General features: G+C 33.6%; 1 protein-coding gene across 4 annotated transcripts; it reads right to left on the reverse strand.

Annotated features, from left to right (window-relative positions):
* On the reverse strand, positions 1-7,910 carry LOC132625226 (protein MEI2-like 5). Of its 4 annotated transcripts, XM_060340069.1 has the most exons (13): positions 7,755-7,909; positions 6,097-6,240; positions 5,533-6,002; positions 4,680-4,838; positions 4,428-4,544; positions 4,149-4,300; positions 2,679-2,770; positions 1,865-2,473; positions 1,522-1,786; positions 1,354-1,438; positions 1,207-1,275; positions 805-984; positions 1-600 (listed from the first exon to the last, which is right to left on the reverse strand). In XM_060340069.1, exons 2-13 carry the CDS (start codon positions 6,227-6,229, stop codon positions 472-474), a joined length of 2,460 nt encoding a protein of 819 aa, XP_060196052.1. In that variant the 5' UTR covers positions 6,230-6,240; positions 7,755-7,909; the 3' UTR covers positions 1-471. The 4 variants fall into 4 exon arrangements, with proteins under 4 accessions (XP_060196052.1, XP_060196050.1, XP_060196051.1 ...); XM_060340067.1 differs by having other exon boundaries at positions 1,522-2,473; XM_060340068.1 differs by lacking the exon at positions 7,755-7,909 and adding an exon at positions 7,588-7,726 and having other exon boundaries at positions 1,522-2,473.
* Between the last annotated feature and the right edge of the window lie 11,719 nt (positions 7,911-19,629).

The following is a 19,629-nucleotide window of genomic DNA, read 5'->3' on the forward strand; positions in this document are numbered from 1 at the left end:
TGAAATGTGAAAATTAAATCATTGCTTCTTGTGTAAAAAGTAATAAGTAAACCAAGCAATTTTGTTATACAATTGTTCTAGAGATGTTTCACATAAATAGCAAAATGCTTGATACAAAATGGCCGTCAGCTTTCCTTCCCACTATACAAGTTTCAAGCATCTCCTCTTTACTCCTACCACCAAAAAAATTGTTACAAAACTACAAACCTTGCATGCCATGTTGAGATATAGTTTTCTATCTCAACTTGCCAAAGGATTACAACATGAACTACAGATGCTTTGATGCCACGTCAGAAATAGCCCTCTTCCTCTTTAGATATTTCTAACCAAAAACACCTACTCACTATAATACAAATACTTCATACTTCTATGTTTTTGCCTTAATCATGTTACTCTACACATGTATATCGACACTTGTACTAGCAGCTGCACACTCATCAAGCCGTGAGCAAAAACTCTTCCATGACACTGCTAGCTATTCTCCGATTTGTCAACTGGATCCTCCTCAGGTGGGCTACCTTGTGACTCCAGGAAGTCTGACTCGTTTGACTGACAGATTTGAATATGTAAGCCTCCAGATGAAAGATGTTCTTGAACAATCTGCAGGGAAGTTTTCATCTTAGCTATAATTATGTTTTGATGAAAAAGTTGCAGTTTCAGTTGTCATATTATCTCAACAAGAATATCCAATCACATAGCCTGAAAACTCAAGAGAAAAAAATCAAAGCTAGCCGAATCATAGCGCACGACATAACAGTAGTTACATTTTGCATGCTTAATTCTTAACAAAACGGTCTATATTACCTGATCCCCTAATTCTGAGCTTTCCGAGTGGAAAAGGATTGGCCTACACCGCTTATCTTCATTCATCAAACTTGAATTCTGGAAGTGGGCTACCAAGGCTGTTTTTCCCTGAATCCGAGCATAAGCCAAAGCAGCCACTTTCTCACTATTGAATTTCTCCCACTTCTTTCCATTAAATGCCTGCACAAAGTGAATACACAGCACAACACACTTGCTTCAAAACTTCAAGACCGCAAACACAATAAAAAGGAAGAGACGATTAAGAAGGCATAGCAATCTTTATATATAACCGGGAAGGCAAGAACTATACAACAAGAAGAGACAGCTTCAAAGCTCATAGCCCAATCACTTCAGGAAAAAGAAAGTAATACAATACGTTTAAAAGAATAGACAAAAACAAACCTCATAAAATGGGATGATGAGTGATGGAGACAACATGTTGATAAATGCATAACCCACGTTGCATTTGTTCTGCTCGCAAGCAAGAATTTCCATCAGACTTTGAGAAACAAAAAGGAAAGCACATAATCCTAACTACTATAGGATTACCTTGAAGTCAATGGGCAGATACAGAAAATCAAAAGTGCCTTTATGTTGTTCGTCAATAGCGGCTAAAAGCATCTTGGAGGTGTACCTGGAGGAAAAAAATGTCAAGTGTCACCCAAACTAAAATAAGCCATACTTAACAAGGTACAAGCATTTAGAAGTAGCTATTACTTGTTAGGAATATTTTTAATCATCAAGGTTGTCCGAGTATCTTCACCACATCTGATCTTATCCAAGTCGAGTTGAAACAGCTTCTTGCTGTCCATCTGGTTCCCATTATTGTTATTGTCAACACGTCGAGTGCGACTGCGTTCAGTCAGCCCTTCAAAGCTAGAAGCTGCATGTCCTGGGAAATGACCATTGCCTAGGAATAAAGGACTGAGTCTTTGGGAAGACATCATGCCAAATCCAGGAGAACCATTGTCCGACATATTCCCTGGAACAACAACGCCAGAATTCAAAGCGGTACGAGCACCATAGTTAACCATCAAACTTCCGTCACGAGGACCTATACCTATGCCTCTAAAACCTGGACTCAGGATTGACGAGTCTGGGCAGAAACCAAAGTGCCTATCAAAGGGAAGACCAGATGGAGCAGATCCAACATGGTGAAGGTGGTGCTGATGGTGCTGAGATGAATTGAGTAAAGATTTTTGATGATTTGACACGGAAAACCTGTCGCCCTGACCACTATATGTAAAAGCATTCGCCAAAGACCGGGTTTTCCAGGATGAAGAATTACTCTGTTGAGGATGCAACTTTGGACTGCCCCAGAGAAACTGTGGTCCAGATAGTGTTTCAACAGCAGAACCAGTTGTATTTGAAGCACCCAAAGAGGACAGTGTTCCACCAAACTGGGTTATCTTAGGCTCAGGGAAAGAATGAGACTGAGGGAAGGGAGCAACATGGTTTGAACCATTAGGAAAATCTGCATGACCGCCCATTGTGCGATCCTCACCAATAGGTGCGACCCTCAAGGTATTTGATGCACGAGGATGCAAAATTGAAGCTAACCCATGTAAATTATTGCCAATGGTGGGACTCAGGGATCTAAATCCTGGTGACGTGCCAGGACTTTGAGTGGAGCCACGCTCAATAGGGCTGCCAAATTGTGCCCAATTACCTGCAAGAAATATAGGCAATGCCTTAGTATCAGAGGTCATAGCTGAAATCATAGAAGTTTAAATTAATTAAGTCCCCCCCCCCCCCCCTTTTCTACCCACCCAACTTAAAAAAAAAAATAGAGAATACAGGCACAAGCAGAAGGAAACAGAAGACCTTAAATTGTCTCAGCATAACATAGAAGTGGAAATCCTCAGTAAACTTACCCGGGGAGGAATTACCAAGTGAGGAACCCAATGGATGCCGAAAAGTCCAAGAATCATCTTGTTCAGGTTCTTGATTTGGTTGCAATACAAGACTACAAGTGCAACACAAAGAAAACAGGATTCCTATATCAGACATCAAGATTTAAAAAACTGAACCCAAATATGTAACAGCGCAATCAGAAACATATAAAATAATGCAACCTCGAATTTTTGGCTAAGCTGAACCTCACTTGACGGAACACCCAACAAAAAGAGACTCATATAGTATGATGGCATGTTCATAAAGAGCTCAAGCTCGAGGGTATAAAAAGGCTGAGGAGCAAAAGTATCCAGGAGGAAGGAGAAGCAGCTAATGAGTAGCCCACTTAAAGAAGCACAAGAATCTCAGTAACAAAAATAAACATGGTTTAAACCAAAGGAAAAAAAAGAGTGCAAAGGGACAGCATCACGCCATTTTAAGTCTGTCATGTGATTACACTTACTTTTAAATGTCTATGCTAATATTACTTTCCTCATTTCTATCTGCAGGAGAGAGAATATATATACACACACCAAGTCCGAACTTGTTACAAGAGAGTAGTGGATGCAATGCTACCAAATCCTCCATTCTCTATCCTTCAAGGCTCCAGTCTTTGGCCTTTGGCACTTTTTAGCTGATCTTGTGTAAATCTCAAAACCCACATACCACTATCTCATGCCCGAACCCATTGTTCTATTAAGACTGCCGCTGGAACATCCACAGGCCTATACCACCCAGCAACAGTATTAATTTACTCTACTTTTCCTAGATAAATATCACAGGTGCTACTCCATGAAGGAGTTAGTTGACATAGCATTTCTTACAGTAGTATCCAGACCTCAAACAGCTCAGAAAGATTTATCAGAATCCTAGAGTTCTAATGGATTCCATTGGGTCTAACCACTTTTTCCAATTGTATCCTTTCAAACATGAGGTAAGCCTCTCAAGTCGTTCCTGCTCAATCATAACTGCGGGACGCCTGGAAAAGGTATACACACAGCAGGAGATTTGTATAGTGTGCGCCACTCAGATGCAGGTAATGCAAATGACTAATCCCATGACAAAACCAATGCCCCAATGGCATACTACTTAAGTGATACGGTATCTTCATTGCTTCCCTCATCAATTGAGGGCTTACGTTATTTCCTTTTCCCTTTTCCTTTAGTGAGGGTGGGCAAAGATTGGGAGAGCTTGCTGGTCTGATCATCATCCTGTAATCTAATTCAGCAAAAGGGATAGAAAGCAAAAAGAAGGAAAAACAAAATAAACAGCCAGACACTTGCAATAATGGAGCAGGAGGGAAGGTTTAAATCAAATGTAACTAAGTTGTTCGAGATGCTGTAACAGCAAAATGTTAGCGAAGCTCATGAACAAAAAAAAGGACTACTATAAGCTTCGAAAACGCTAGTTTTTCTTGTTTATCAAGAAAAAAGAAAATGTGGATTACTCACTTTCGACGAGCTCCTCCAGGGCGGCTTGGTTCAAGCTTTATGCGCTTTCCAGCTATGTCACTCCTATTTAAGGACCTAAGAGCAGCTTCTGCAGCTCTAACATCGTAATATTCAATAAACTTGTGGTGCCTTTTGTGTGGTGTTTCCCTTATCTGCGATGCGAGAAAATGGGATGTCACATATAATTAATATCAACTAGCTCCTTGAGGAAGCACACAAGGGAAAATGAATAGATGGAGTTAAATGGGAAATAACCAGTTTGACTATTGAGTATCTGACCTCTTTGATCTCGCCATAAGCCCCAAATATCTGGCGGAGGTCATCATTTGATACTGATGGATCTAGATTAAAAACCACAAGAGTTCCTTGATTTACATCTTTGTCTGATGGGTTGTCCTGATATATAAACATTGAGGGGCCAGAGAGAAGAAGAGTAATAGGAGAAGGAGAGGAGGTTAGTCAGGAAAGGAAATAAATATATAGCATATAATGTAATTCTGTAACCACTAAAAGCAGCAGACGAAGAAGCACCTTGGGGATTGAGAAATGTATGTCTAGTTTTCTCCTTCGCAGTGGCTTATTTTGCAATGCTCGCATTGCAGTTCGAGCAGCACGAATATCGAAGTATGATATCATGACAAAGCCCCTATGCTTACACGCAGTATAGAGAGTCCGGATATCACCATATTGCTAATTAGAAGGGGGGAAAAGAAAAAGAGAAGGACGTTAAAAACTGAAAAAAGGATTATAAGGGGAATAAAAACACCTTATAAATCAGAAACTTTACAAGACATTTCTTGTCTGTCAAGCAACCAGTAGACTCAAATGCGATATTGCAAACACACCAAGGCCAGCGCTTTGACATTTTCCATGCCAAAATTAATATGGGGCTTATACAATAATAAGATAACAGGTTTCCACACCAAATTGAAGCATCTCATGAACACATCTACCCAGTGAATTTACTCGACTATGGTATACTATCACTACAAGAGAAACTCACAAAAAGTAGATCATCTTGTTGTACCAACAGGAAAAAGTAGAACCTTAGGCAGTTCAACTGACAAAGATTAAAGAAAGACAAAAGCTTTAGAATCAGGATGAAGCCTCCAGAAATTGCAAAAGACAACCTCGAGTATTATCTACAAAAAAAGAAATCTTTCTACAGAAATATTCATCCAGCAATTCGAAAAAAGAGTACGGACAAGTAATATGGTTCTAGACCAATTACAAAACTGACAAGCAAAACCCATCCCTAACTAGACAAAGCAATACTACAAGTCCAGGGAACTCATTAGGACATAGCACTGACAAACCGGAGGAGAGGGTCACATGAAATTACAAAGAACATAGCTATACACTGTAAGATATGAGTGTAACTAACCTCAAAGAGAGTTCTTAGCTCAGAATCCTCGACATTGCTATTTATGTTGCGGACAAATAATGTTCTAGAAGGGTGCTCTCCAAGTGGATGTTCTCCGGTAACCGCTCCCCCACCACTTGAAAGTCCATAAATAGCAGCTCCGTTGCTGCCAACTGAATCGGCCAGACTTACTCTTGATATACCCAGGTTTAAGTGTTCCTGACCATCAGATTCCAACTCTAAGCCTCCTCCACTTCCAAAAAGATCATACTCTTCCAAGTCATCTGTGTGATTGGGAAACCGACTAGGGTCAAACCCATCCATTATCCCAGCTAAAAGCTCATCCTCGTCATCAGGAAGCAAGCTTCCAATTGCACGATTTTCACCATCATCCAGCAGCTCATCAACCTCTACATCCGGGCGAATTTTCTTCAAGCTGGGTGATGTATCATCAACGGATTGATGACCCAGTTCACCATCACTCAATGCCACTACATCAGAATTTCAAAGAGATTAAGAAGATGTGAGATTTTCTTAAACAAAATGGGCAAATGCAGTATGAGTGAAAGACTAATCGTTTCATACGCTTATTGTGAAGAAGTACAGGCACTGAGCTTGAAAAAAGAGAAGCATCACTAGAGACATGGATGGAATCAGATCCTGGACAAATCTCCCATGGTGTTCTTCCCTTTTCTTTAGATACACTTATCATCGGCATCTTCAGAGGATCTGTAATGCAGCATAATTTGGGCCAATTAATAAATACATATCATTCCTGGAGAATCTCCACTGACTATTGCACATTTGAAAACGCTTCGTCACACGATGCTGCATTTTACTTTTAAAACACAAGCTAGAAAAAACCAGCTTAACAAATCGGTAAGCAATCCAGCTAAGATCAAGTGCACACAAGCTACCTACTATGAACTAGTGTACGTACTAAAGTGGTATTGTCATTATTACATGATCTCAAGGAAAATCTGGCGTTGAGTCTCCCCTATCACCTTCACATTTGCTATGTGATTTTATTCTGCAAAATTTAATTTCTTTCTGATTAATCGGAGGTTTCCATAGTTTACATTCATATACACATTAGCTAAAGAAACCAGAGAGCTAATTGATACAGCAGTGAGTGCTCTTTACCAGCTCTAATAGACAGCATAAGATAACTGTATAATTAAAATTTTAAACCTCTCTGGCCACTGTTTAAGCTTTCAACTTCTTAAACTTATGGGTAAAGCTGTACACTTGCAAACAGAAGATAGTCATCTTCGGGTCCACAACCACACCAATCAGTCAATTATTTCCACTTGGTACAAGTTGCCTCTCCTCAAAATCCTAGACACACAGGATGCCCCCAAAGACACCAACTCTAATTAAAGAACTAACCTTTTTTCCAAAAGCAACTTTCAATTCCTAAGAAATCTAAAACTCCTTGTTTTCACCTTGGTAACGACTAAAGCAGGCCAAGATAGGGACTAGGTTACTCAGCAAACATCTTTTCTTTCCAATCTGTACTAAATATCTTCCAACATAATTGAGTGATAAGAGTTGACCAACAAACAATCAAAGAAAAGAACATAAACCAACATCTAAACAAAAACACCAGCATCAGCTAATGGACAACTTCATTCATCTCAAGACAAAACAAACACAACCACTTCATCAAAAGCTCTATCTTTGGAGATTAAAAGTAAACAAATAAATAACTGCCAACAAAACAAAGATAAAAGAGGTAATTCCATTATATGAGACAAAAGATCGTTTCTTTACACCATTACAAAACCACCTAAATAAGTCAAAGTTCCAAACTTTCTCAAAAACCAACATAATCACACACAACAACAACAACAACAACAACAACAAAGAGAGAGAATCATCAAGAATTGTAGGCTTTTAGTTACTCAAAAAAAAAAAAAAACATGCACAAGTTAAAACCTACTAGGCTAAGCAAACAACCAATTCAAGAAAAGGGGTTCACAAGCTTCAAATTTCAAGACTAACCCAAAAAAGATTAGCAAAAATTGTGTCAAAACCAACCAAAAAAAAAAAGGAAAATAAAAGAAAGGGAAGTACCTCAAGAACAGTTAAAACCCACAAGACAATAGCAGAAAGGTACATAAGCAACCACTTCAAATAAAAGAAAAAGGCAAAAAATAATCAAGAACCAAAACCCACAAAAAGTGGAACACGATCGAACAAAATACCAAATGGAGAAAAGAAAGAAAAATAAAAGTACATACCGAGACGTGAAGAAAGAGAAATGTCTTTCTTTTTTTTTTTTTTTTTTTCTTTTTCTGTTTTCACACTTCAAAGTGCAGATATATATAGTTATATAAATAGTAAATAAAGAATTTGAACAAGATGATTGGAGGAAAGAAAAGTGAAGAAGAAAGAGAATGATTGCGGACAATCGGGGTTGGGGGTGGGGTAGAACAGGGGGGTGGGGTGTTGAGAGAGTTATTGCAGTTGTGTATAAAAAAATATTGGAAAAAAGAGTTGGATAGTATTTAATTCAACTTAATTTAATTGTATTTAAATGTGATCTGGTGTCCATATTACTACCGTATATAAGGGAGAACTAAGAGTTTTTGTAGTCCTCACAAAAAATGGGTAGGGGGAGGGGAAATTCGAGAGGGGATTATAATGTAGGGATTCAAACCCTCGCCAACGAGGTGAAAGTTCAGGTAGCCAACCAACTGAGCTACTAGATCCCTACGTCAATTTTACTTTTTATTCTTATGGTATACTGTTTAAAAGCTGTCGAATGCCTACCTTATTTCTTCTTTCACTTTCTACTATCGGAAAAGGGCCTAAAATACCCTCGAACTATTGAAAATGGAGCAAAAATACCCTCCATCCACCTTTCAGCCCCCAAATACCCTTACCATCCACCTATTGGGTCTAAAATACCCTTATTGCTAACAGAATATTCTGGTCAAACACGTGGCATTTTTTTATTGGTTGGATTATAAAATTAATTAAACTAATTGACCAGATAACTCAAGTGCCCCCCACCCCCTACCCCCCCCCCCCCCCGACCCCCCCCGGTGAATTTTATTTTTTTTTTTGAAAAAAAAGTTGACATTTTTTTTTGCACCCCACCCCGCACCCCTACCCCCCCCCCCCCCCGATGCAAAAAAAAATTAATATTTTTGAAAAAAAACGTTTTTGTTTTTTAGCTGGGAGGGGAGGGTGCGGGGTGGAAAAAAAGTCAACTTGTGCCTTTTAGATTTTTGGGGGGTGGGGGGGTGCGGGGGAGGTGTAGGGTGCGGGGTGGGGTGCAAAAAAAATATCTACACTTGTGCCTTTTAGATTTTTGGTTGAAAATATACCATGTATTTTAGGGTGAGATATTTTTTTTTTGGTAACTCAATTACATTAGACATTTTAATTTATCAAGACATTTCACAGTACTTGTGCTTTTTACTAGGAAGTTGAGAAGCGTAACAATATTTTTTTTGCACCCTACACCTCCCCCCCCCCCCTCCCAGCTGAAAAAAAAAGTTGACTTTTTTTTCCACCCCGCACCCTTCCCCTCCCCCCACCCCCCAAACCCTGCACCCTACGCCCCCCTCCCCTCCCATTATTTTTTTTTGCGTTGGGGGGGGGGGGGTAGGGGTGCGGGGGAGGGGTAGGGTGCGGGGTGGGGTGCAAAAAAAAAAAGTCAACTTTGTTTTCAAATTTTTTTTTTCACGGGGGGGGGGTCGGGTCGGGGGGTGGGGGCACTATCTGGTCAATATTGCAAAAGTTAATTAGTTTAATTAATTTTATAATCCAACCAATAGAAAAATGATACGTGTTTAATGAAAAGATTATGTTAGTGATAAGGGTATTTTAGACCCAATAGGTGGTGATAAGGGTATTTTAGACCCAATAGATAGATGATAAGGGTATTTGGGGGCTGAAAGGTGGATGGAGGGTATTTTTGCTCCATTTTCAATAGTTCGAGGGTATTTTAGGCCCTTTTCCGTTCTACTATTGATGTTATCTATTATCCTAAAAAAACAATGAATTCTTCGCTAGATATTCTTGCTTCTTATCGCTCTCTCGGTTTTCCTTTTTCTTTTGTTGCTTGTTATCCTCCAACTTTTTTTCCCTCTTGTTATTGGTTCGTTGGTTGTAGTTTCTTACATGTAGGCATTTCTTTTACTTTATACTTGCATTATTGAATTTGAGAATTTCTTAAAATTTGTTTACTTACATGTAGGCATTTTTGTTATATTATATTTATACTTTACCGAGCTCATGTGTTTAAAAAAAATTGTACTAAAATGATTTTCAGGTATAATTTAAAAAACTATTTATTCTAAAACTAAGGTTAAAAATCACATTTAACCAGCATAAACCCTTAACACAAAATAATGAGTGCATAATTTAATAAGTATCAAAAAATATTTATTTATATCTATAAATAACATCATAAGCTCAAAAATTCACAAAAATATGAAAATATTTTGCGATTTATGATTTTTGCAAGTTGTTATTATCCTACTTTATCATCTTAGTTTAGGATATCGAATCACTTATGTCACTTTGAGATTTGCTAATTTTTCTACTTAACTTTCTTCCTCATAAATTAAGTTTTCATTGAAAATCATCTAATTGTGTGATGAAAAAACTTTAATAATTATAAAACTTATTAATAAGATATCATTAACCTGCAAATACATTAAATTAGTTATCTGGTAGAAAAATGTACTCCCTCCGTCCCAATTTATGTGATATAGTTTGATTAGGCATATAATTTAAGAAAGAACATAATGACTTTTGAAGCTTGTGGCCTAAAACAAATCATAAATATTTGAGTGGCTGTAAATCATTTCTTTAAAGGAAAAGTTTTAAGTTAGATTATTTCTAAATATAGAAATGTATCATTCTTTTTTGTACAGACTAAAAAAGAACGTGTATCACATAAATTGGGACACGAGAAATAGCAAGTTATACTTATTTAATAAAAGATTATATTTTTATATTTTGAGTTTGGGCCCGGGTTTAGCACGGGCCTTCCATAACTAGTACTTATATATAAGGGAGAATATGCAAGTTTTGTAGTCCTCACATTTTTTATTGACCATTCATGTTGCACCAAGTGTGTTCTAGTTGTTGCATTTTGGTTGGTTATTCCCAATTTTTAACACCAATTATTTTTCCTAAATTCATTCGACTGCCTCTTTAATTTGTATATTTATATTGTAATAAATTTTTGTGGTTTTTTTTTTTGCTCTTTACTCCCTCAATTTTATATTATAGAGCAATATTTATAATTTTTATACTTAGTTCAAAATAAATATTACTATTATATATAAGGGACAACTCAGAGGCTTTTGTAGACCTCACAAAAGTTTCTAATAAAATGTCAAACTTTTCAATTAATTACTCCTAGATCCTAATCTTATTTTTTAAAATCAAATTTACTTTTTGTTCTTAAGGTCAACTTTTCGAAAACTGTCGAGCCTCCTACGTCATTTCTCCTGTTTTTTGATTTTCTATCCGGTGTCCGGTATCCGCATTTGAGCTCGATTAATCCAGATAATTCGCATTGTGTAGCGCCTATACGGGGAAAGCGCTCCCTCCAAAGATTTTTTTCATACCCAAGCTCGACCCCGTAACCCCTAATTAAGGGATGAGCAGCCCCATCGGCTGCACAAATTTTGTATTTGTCTTAAAAGTTCATTAACTATGTATAGATTATTAATGAACAAAATAAGTAAATAATTTCATCAAAATGAAAGTTAAAATATTAAAGAAGTGAAATGAAAGTTTTGCTTTATATATTAGAAATATACTTATATGAGATTTAAATATTACTAACATAGATTATATTTCTTTAATTAAAATATCTACTTTTATATATTGAATTTGGGCTCGGACTTAGCACAAGCCTCACAGAACTAGTAAAGTGAAAAAAGAAAGATTTTTTTTGTTAAAATTTATATGGGGGTTTATTCTGTTTTTGACTTTAGGTTTTGGATTAGATTTAGAGATTGGATATAAAGACTAACCATACATGATTTTTTTTCAAGGAAAAATAGTCAAATTTGTCGTTTGTCTATGCGAAAAGATCGTTTTATCATTTGTTATGCTATATGTACGAAACTACCTTTGTCTTACCTAAACAATTTAAATATATTCCTCCTCTTTTATGGTTGTCCAACTTGTCGCTTTTTTCCTTTTTTAAATGGAAAATAGTAATTTTTTTGACACGAGGTTTTGATTAGATGTTCAACTTGAATATCATTATTGATTAGGATATGGTTTAAACATATATTCCTGATTTATATAGCTTTCATTAATTTATTCTAATTTTTAAATTCAAATTGTAAAAAATAAAAAATAAAAACATACATTCTACTAATATAATACTCTCTTTAGTGTGTATTATATTAATTCTTTTTATTTATTAATGTCTCTAATATTTGTTTGACTCAAAATACTCGAATACTTAATATAATTTAATATAGATATTATTCTAACACTTAAATAATTCCCTAAATATTTTTTGTTTTATAATTATTGATGGCAACATTAATATTTGAATATAGAAAATAAAATGTATAGCGTATAGTAGACGAGAAAGCATGGTTTGAGTGTGTTTCATATATATAACTAGATGATGAAAGCCCGTGATAGCACGGGCCCAACACAAAAAATAGTAGTGAAACTTATATAAACAGCTACCTTTTAATAGCTTCTAACAATTTATAGCTACTTTTTCTATATTTACAAATCGTAGCTAGTTTTTGTTGTATTTGGTTGTATTTCGCGTTTTTGAAATACAGGAAAATACACGGAAATACAAAATTTGGGAGAGTTCGCATTTTTTGAAATACACTGAAATACAAAATCTGGCAGAGTAAAAATAGGCTGTATTTATGGAATAGATTCTCTTATTTCATTTTAAATGGTAAGTCAAATTAAATCAACCATATATGACACATAACTGTTGAAGTTCCATAACAACCCACGTTTCTCTCTCCAAATTACTCTATTCCAAACTTTTAGAAATACTTCCAAATACAGAAAAATATACACTGAAATACAATGAAATATGGTTGATTGTTTAAGAAATATAAAATTGTAGTATGTGTATGTACAATGGAATACAATGAAATATATCAGAAATTGTTTCATAAATTAGAAATACATTGAAATACAACGAAATATACAACTGTTTCATTTCACTATTTCTAACCACCATCAATCATAGCTGTCCAGCCAACATTATCCTTGGTAGAAACCAGACGAAATTCATCCATTGCCTTATTCACCAACCCATGATCAAGATAATATGATATTGTAACAGTAGAGGCAACAATATATCTTTGAGGCATTTCATCAAACACCTTCTTCGCATTATTATATCTCAGAGTGTCATACTTACTTGAAAAGATTGTAACTTGAGCATATGCATATCTTAACGAGAAGGAAAAAAAAATATTAACAAGATTGAGATTGAGGAATAGTTGTCATTTGGTGCATTTGCAGGAGTAGTTGAGTTCCAACAGATTTGAGTCGCATTTACATGTTGGTAATAACTCCAAGAAAAGTAGGGAATTGAAATCAACTTCTACTAGATCATTGAATCAGATATATATTGTGCAATCACAAAAGCTTAAGCTTTACGGTTGTGATGTTCATTATTCCAAATCCGATCAACTTGTTTGAAGGGAGCTCGATCTCAACCGATGGCAAGAGGAGAGAGATTTTTTTTTCTGGCATCACCGACGGCAAGAGCAGCCTTAGCTGCGGTTGCGCTAAGGAGATGTCGGAGCCGAGGCGACAGTGAGGGGAAAGGGAAAGAGGAGAGAGAATTTTTTTAGGGTTTGGAGAAAATGATAAATCTTAAATGTGCAGTGAGGGATAATAAAGAGGTACATGTATTTCAAAAGTTACTGGATTAGTTATGAAATGTAATTTTGAAAAAATAAAGCTACAAAAATTAAATAAAAAAATAAGGTAGTTATTATTCATAAATAAGTCTTAGAGATAGCTATGACAGGTAAATTTTCCAAAATAGTATCACATTTTTTTTTTTAGTCTGTCTTAAAAAGAATGATATATTTTTATGTTTATAAATCATTTAATTTGAAACTTTACCTTTTACTTTTAATGAAATGATTTAAATCTACACAAATATCTATGACTTGTTTTAGACCACAAGTTTCAAAGGTCTTTCCTTTTTTTAAACTTCGTGTCTAGTCAAACTATATCACATAAATTAGGACAGAGAGAGTATCTTTTAGTAATATAATTATGGAATTTTTATTATAGAAAGTATTATAATTCAATTAATTGAAAATATCAATAAATTATTTTACGTAGTCCGCTTCTCCCATTTATGACTTTCTTGGTTTGGTTCTCCAATTGAAAAAATTGAAATACACCTTCTCCCACCGAGTTTCATGCCATCATCTCTTTCTACTCAACAACACTGAAAAGCGCTTTCATGTGTTAGCATCTGTTGTAGTCTTAAATTTTTAAATCATTTTAAGAAAATATGTGTATACGTTTCTTGACCGATTATATTTTGTCTTCTTGATGTTATTCCTCATTATTTGTGTGAGATGTATGTTTGGGGTATAAGTTTTAAATCTTTTGGTTTTATGACTTCTTTAGCAGTTTTTGTATTCAATTTAAATCGTTATTTATTTTTTCCTGAATTTCTCTTCTTTAAATTTTCTCTAAGCGTACCTTTACCATTTTCCGAACTTATTATCATTATGTAAATGTATTTTTTGTTTTTGTTTTTGTTTTGCAATTGTCTCTTAATTCTTCACGTAGACCTCACTTTTTTTTTTATAATTACTATTATAGAATAGTGGGTTGACGACCAAACCCACTTTCTATAATAGTAGAAATTTATCTAATAATCGTTGTTATTATTATATCTAATTTAACACTTGACAAGTGTAAATTTAATTTTTGTTTTTTTGGGTGTATGAAGGGAATCCAGATAAATGTTTTCCATTTCATAGGTTGATTACGCAAATGTCCCTATTTCTAGACCACCATTTAGATTTTCATTCTATTTTAAAAGTTGTGCATAGATTACTTTCAAACAACATTAGACTCATGTGTTTATGTTTGCTTATATATTGCTCAATTTTATAGATAAAATATTAAATTATTGTTTAAATTTTATAAAATTTTGGACCACGGTATAACATTTTTAGCTAAATTAAAAAAAAAATTATATGATGATTTAAAAGGTCCATAAATTACAAGAGAAACAAAATAGACAACCAACGAAAATCTGCATTCCATACATGTGGTATTTATATTACCCCCATCTCATATTAGTTGTCACATTTATCTTTTGTAAGCCCCCTCAAGAAATAGCAAATAAAAAGTAATACTTTTTTAGTTTTTACTAATTTACCTTTATATCTCTTCAAAAAGTGTGCACTCTACTAAATAACAAGGCTAAGTTAATCTTATTGGTATCAGATAATCATAATATTAACCAATAATCACTTGGTTTAACTCTTCAAATTTATAATTTCTATGTTGTGTAATTAATATTGATTACTGGAAGAACACTTAATATTAAGGAAATAGGATAAAATTAATCACAAAATTAATCTTCTTAAATTTGTAAGATGACAAATATTGTTAGTAATTGACAACTAATATAAGACGAAGGAAGTATTATTGGAATACTAGGTAAACCCGTAGCCACTATCTTGTGGGTGCGTACAGTATAACTTGCTCACTGTGTAATAGCTCACAAATCACATAGAAAATATGCGCATTAGACAAATCTAATACGACAAGCTCTGATTGGAAAAACTGCTGGTGAGGAGAACCAATTTCAAATCTTCGGTATGAAAACACCTCACCCAACTCTTGCGGGTGAAGGAAATAGAAGTAGTATTTATACATGTAAACTATTGGGCAATTAATTTATAATGGTCTTTTCAATCAAACAGGATAAGATGACGGCGGGTTGACGTGCATAATTAATGTCTTATCAGTCCCGCCAAACCACACACACCTATTTCCTAGGTCAGACGTAAATTATCAAATCAAATTTTGAGTAAAAAAGTAGGAAACAAGTCCCATGTGTCGTTGACGGATTTGTACGTAATTAATTAATTAATCACAATTTATAATGTGAATATATTCCGAGTTTGCATAAAATACGGCGAACACATGCATACCTTACATAAAAATTCCTCGTTTGTCATAAGATTAAGTTTTTAAGAAGTTGGTACTCCCTCCGGATAAAAAAAAAAAATCCACTTAACTATTTATACATCCTTAAGAAATTACTTACTCCAAGAAAAAATATGTAAATTGACTAAGCTATCCCTAATTAAATAGACACTAAAATTTGATGACAAATCTGAAAAGATAAAATTATTTGTTTCTTAATTTAATAAGTGGATTCTTTTTAAAATTCAAGAAAAAAAACTAAATGGATATTTTTTTTTATCCAGAGGGAGTATCATTTAAAATTTTAAGTAAAGAAGTCATCTCAAGAAAAGTTCCCTTGAAAATATAAAATTTATATTAATGTTTTTTTACTAAAGCAAAAGCAAATATTTGGTCTTTTAAGGCTTTATGTCCTGATTATAAGTTTGTATTCACCACTTCGTCGTGACATATAGAAATCATATTATTTATCGCTTTTAATAATGAATATTATGTTGTGATTAATAATGCAGATATGCAATGAGGGAATTAGAATTTTCACTAAGAGATTTAAAATTTATAGAAGTGTACACACGAATAAGTTGAAGGGGGTTCTTTATCTACTAAATATACATAAAAAATAATTTTAACTATGTAAATTGTACATGAATTAATTACTTATATTTAAATAATTTAATCTCGCATTGCTAGTTTATGTGTTCTTATATTCACATTTTATTTTACATAAAATAATTTATATAATTTTTTGGATAATTAACAGAGGTACTATTTAATACTGTCAACTAAGATGATGCATTAATTATGCAGAAAATATTTTTTTCGTATACAACCAATTAAACACTTATCTCATGACGGGTTTATGTTGCGATTATTTACTCAAATACCACAACCAAACAACCCATAAAAGACAAATTGAAACTGTTCACATCATCTCATTGAAGTTGAAAGTTACTTTGCGTGACCCCATTCCTGTAAGTTGTACTACTAAACAGATGATTACAAGAATGTACCTGGATCGGGTTAGTTTTGAATTTTTTAAACATTAAATTAAATTGATTGTGTCGAATTTTTAAATTTATACACCAAATTAAACTAATAAAATTTGGATTTTTCAACCTCGAGTTTTCTCGGATTTTTTGGGTTTTTTTTCGGAATAGTCTTGATACAAATATATAACTTTTACTTCAAATATTTCTTTAGTCCTAATAAGATACAACTATATAATTAAGGTGTTTCATAAGAAAATAACATAAAATGTGAGAAGAGTGATGACATTGTATTAAAATATTCAACAAAAGATAGTAAAATCAGTTAAAATAAATATTGCTAACTAATAAGCCATAAAGAAAATGACCATAGTCTAAAAATACTAAGTCATGCTAAAATAAGTACGACTAATAAATATTAATTACATGACAAGAAAAAAACTTAAGTTGTATTTTCACTTTCTAAACCAATTATGCAAAAATAAAGAATAGATATCCAACACTATTGTCATTCCTAGTGGTAAATTGAATTTCTTTTGTTAGTATTAGTGTTGAGTTGGTTTTGATTTGGACTTTATATGAGTTACTAATATCCATAGGATATAAAACTTATTGGCATTCAAAATTCTAAGTTCAAGCTTGAATATTATGATAATAGATAAAAAATCACGCAAAAATTTAAAAAATATTTATAAATTACATTACAAATAAATATTTTTATGTATAAAATATTTTAAAAATTGAAACATGTAATGTCAGGTTGGTTTGGTTCTGTTTAACTTTTTTTTAGCTAAACCAAACCAATTATGGTCGGATTTTTTTTTCAACACCAAACCAAGTCAAACCAGACTACTAGTCTGGTTTTTTTCTCGGTTTGACTCGGTTTATCGGTTTTGTGCGGTTTGTCGGTTTACTTTGTACACCTCTAATTACAAGTAATGTTATTCAGTCCGTCTCAAATTATTTATCGTGATCGTTAAAAATAATTGTATCAAATTTTTTATTAGTTTAGAATTTAAGGTAAAATTAACTAATGTCTCACATTTTATCCTTAGTAGAATTTTATCATTAATGGCGATAACACACATAAATAGAATAAACGTTCAATAGAGAGATTATAACTTAGACATAAAGTAGTTAAAACTCCTTCCTGATTAATATTTTTTAAGGGGCGTATAAAAAAATCGGAAAAGGGTCAAAATTACCCCTGAACTTTGAAAAATAGTTCATTTATACCCTTCGTTATACTTTAGGGCCAATTATACCCTTACAGTTATACTATGAGGTTAATTATACCCTTATGACTAACGGCTGCCACGTGGCATCATCCCAACCCTTCAAAATTATTTTATCCTCAAATAATTTTTTACCCACTAAAATAACTCAACCCGACCAGATTTTTTTTTTCGAGCAAAAATAATACGGATATTTTTTCCAGGAAAAAAAATAAAAATAATTTCGTATTATTTTTGCTGGAAAAAAAATTGTTGAGTTATTTTAGTGGGTAAAAAATTATCTGAGGGTAAAATAATTTTGAAGGGTTGGGATGATGCCACGTGGCAGCCGTTAGTCATAAGGGTATAATTGACCCCATAGTATAACTGTAAGTGTATAATTGACCCTAAAGTATAACGAATGGTATAAATGAACTATTTTTCAAAGTTCAGGGATAATTTTGGCCCTTTTCCGTAAAAAAATTGATAAATAATTGAGACGGAGGGAGTACTTATATTTAACTAATGAAAATATATACTGTGCTCCAGAACTTCATGGAAAGTTTAATAGAACATGGGTAAAAATATTCCCCTTTTATGAAGTCAAGAACCGCAAGGTTGGAGACAACCTTAGTTTGTAGTACTGGAATTAATTAAAATAATTCAATTACATCAAAGTGAACCCACTCTCAAGTTAAAGGATTGGACTAATTTTCACCACCTAAAATTTGAAATGCAATTTATGCAAACTCTTATAACCTTTCTCTTATCAAAATTGTAATGGATCAAAGGACATCGAACGTCACCTAAAAGTTACAAATATTTAAGAAAACAATTGAAATTTCTCTTTTTCAGAAGAAGAAAAAGTTTCTAAATACTTAACTACTGTTATATAAATGAAAGTAGATCATTCCGTGGATATTTATTTATTTGACGAATAAGAACAAAGTTTAGGGTGATAAGTACAGAAGAATATGCTTTTATGCTAACTGGAATCTTGGAATGGTACTAGTCTAGTTTCATCAAATTGATGATGATGTCTGTTTTTTTTTGTTTTTTAACCTTAAAATTTCACTATGTTTTGAAGCTGAAAAACAATGTGTATTGTCAACCCAATAATTCAAATTTTCATGTCAAAATTTGAAAACTAGTTATTTTCCTAAAGAATACTAAGCAAATCCAGAGCTTTTTTATGATACTGACCATAAAGTATAACTCAATCATTTATTTTCCAAATGTGGTGTCTTAATCTATTCTAGTGTATCAACTATCAAAGATTATAATTATAGACAGACATTATATTAGTACTTATCCCTAAAAATGACCTGGAGAATACAGAACGAAGATAAATGATTTGACGCAGAGAGAAAGTAAATACCTCATTTTTGGCATATATTATAAGCAGTTGCTACATTTCTATGAGCCTGTTTGGATGGGCTTATGGCTTTAAGCTGAAAACAGCTTATAAGTCAAAAAAAATAAGTTGGGGTAGCCCAACTTATTTTTTTTGGCTTATAAGTTGTTTTCAGCTTATAAGCTGCTTTAGATAAGTTAAGTCAAATTGACTCAATTATTTTTTTGAGCTTATTTTAAATACAAAATGACTTTAAGCTGGTCAGCCAAACACTCAAAAAAGCTAAAAACAGCTTATAAGCCAACTTATAAGCCAATCCAAACGGGCTCTATAATGAAACTTCCTCTGTTTCACTATCCAACTTGACTCATTATTTAAATGTCACTTCTAATTTTGGAAATGAGCT

Source organism: Lycium barbarum, chromosome 12 (genome assembly GCF_019175385.1).
Source record: "Lycium barbarum isolate Lr01 chromosome 12, ASM1917538v2, whole genome shotgun sequence".
In the NCBI taxonomy this organism is placed as follows: Eukaryota; Viridiplantae; Streptophyta; class Magnoliopsida; order Solanales; family Solanaceae; genus Lycium; species Lycium barbarum.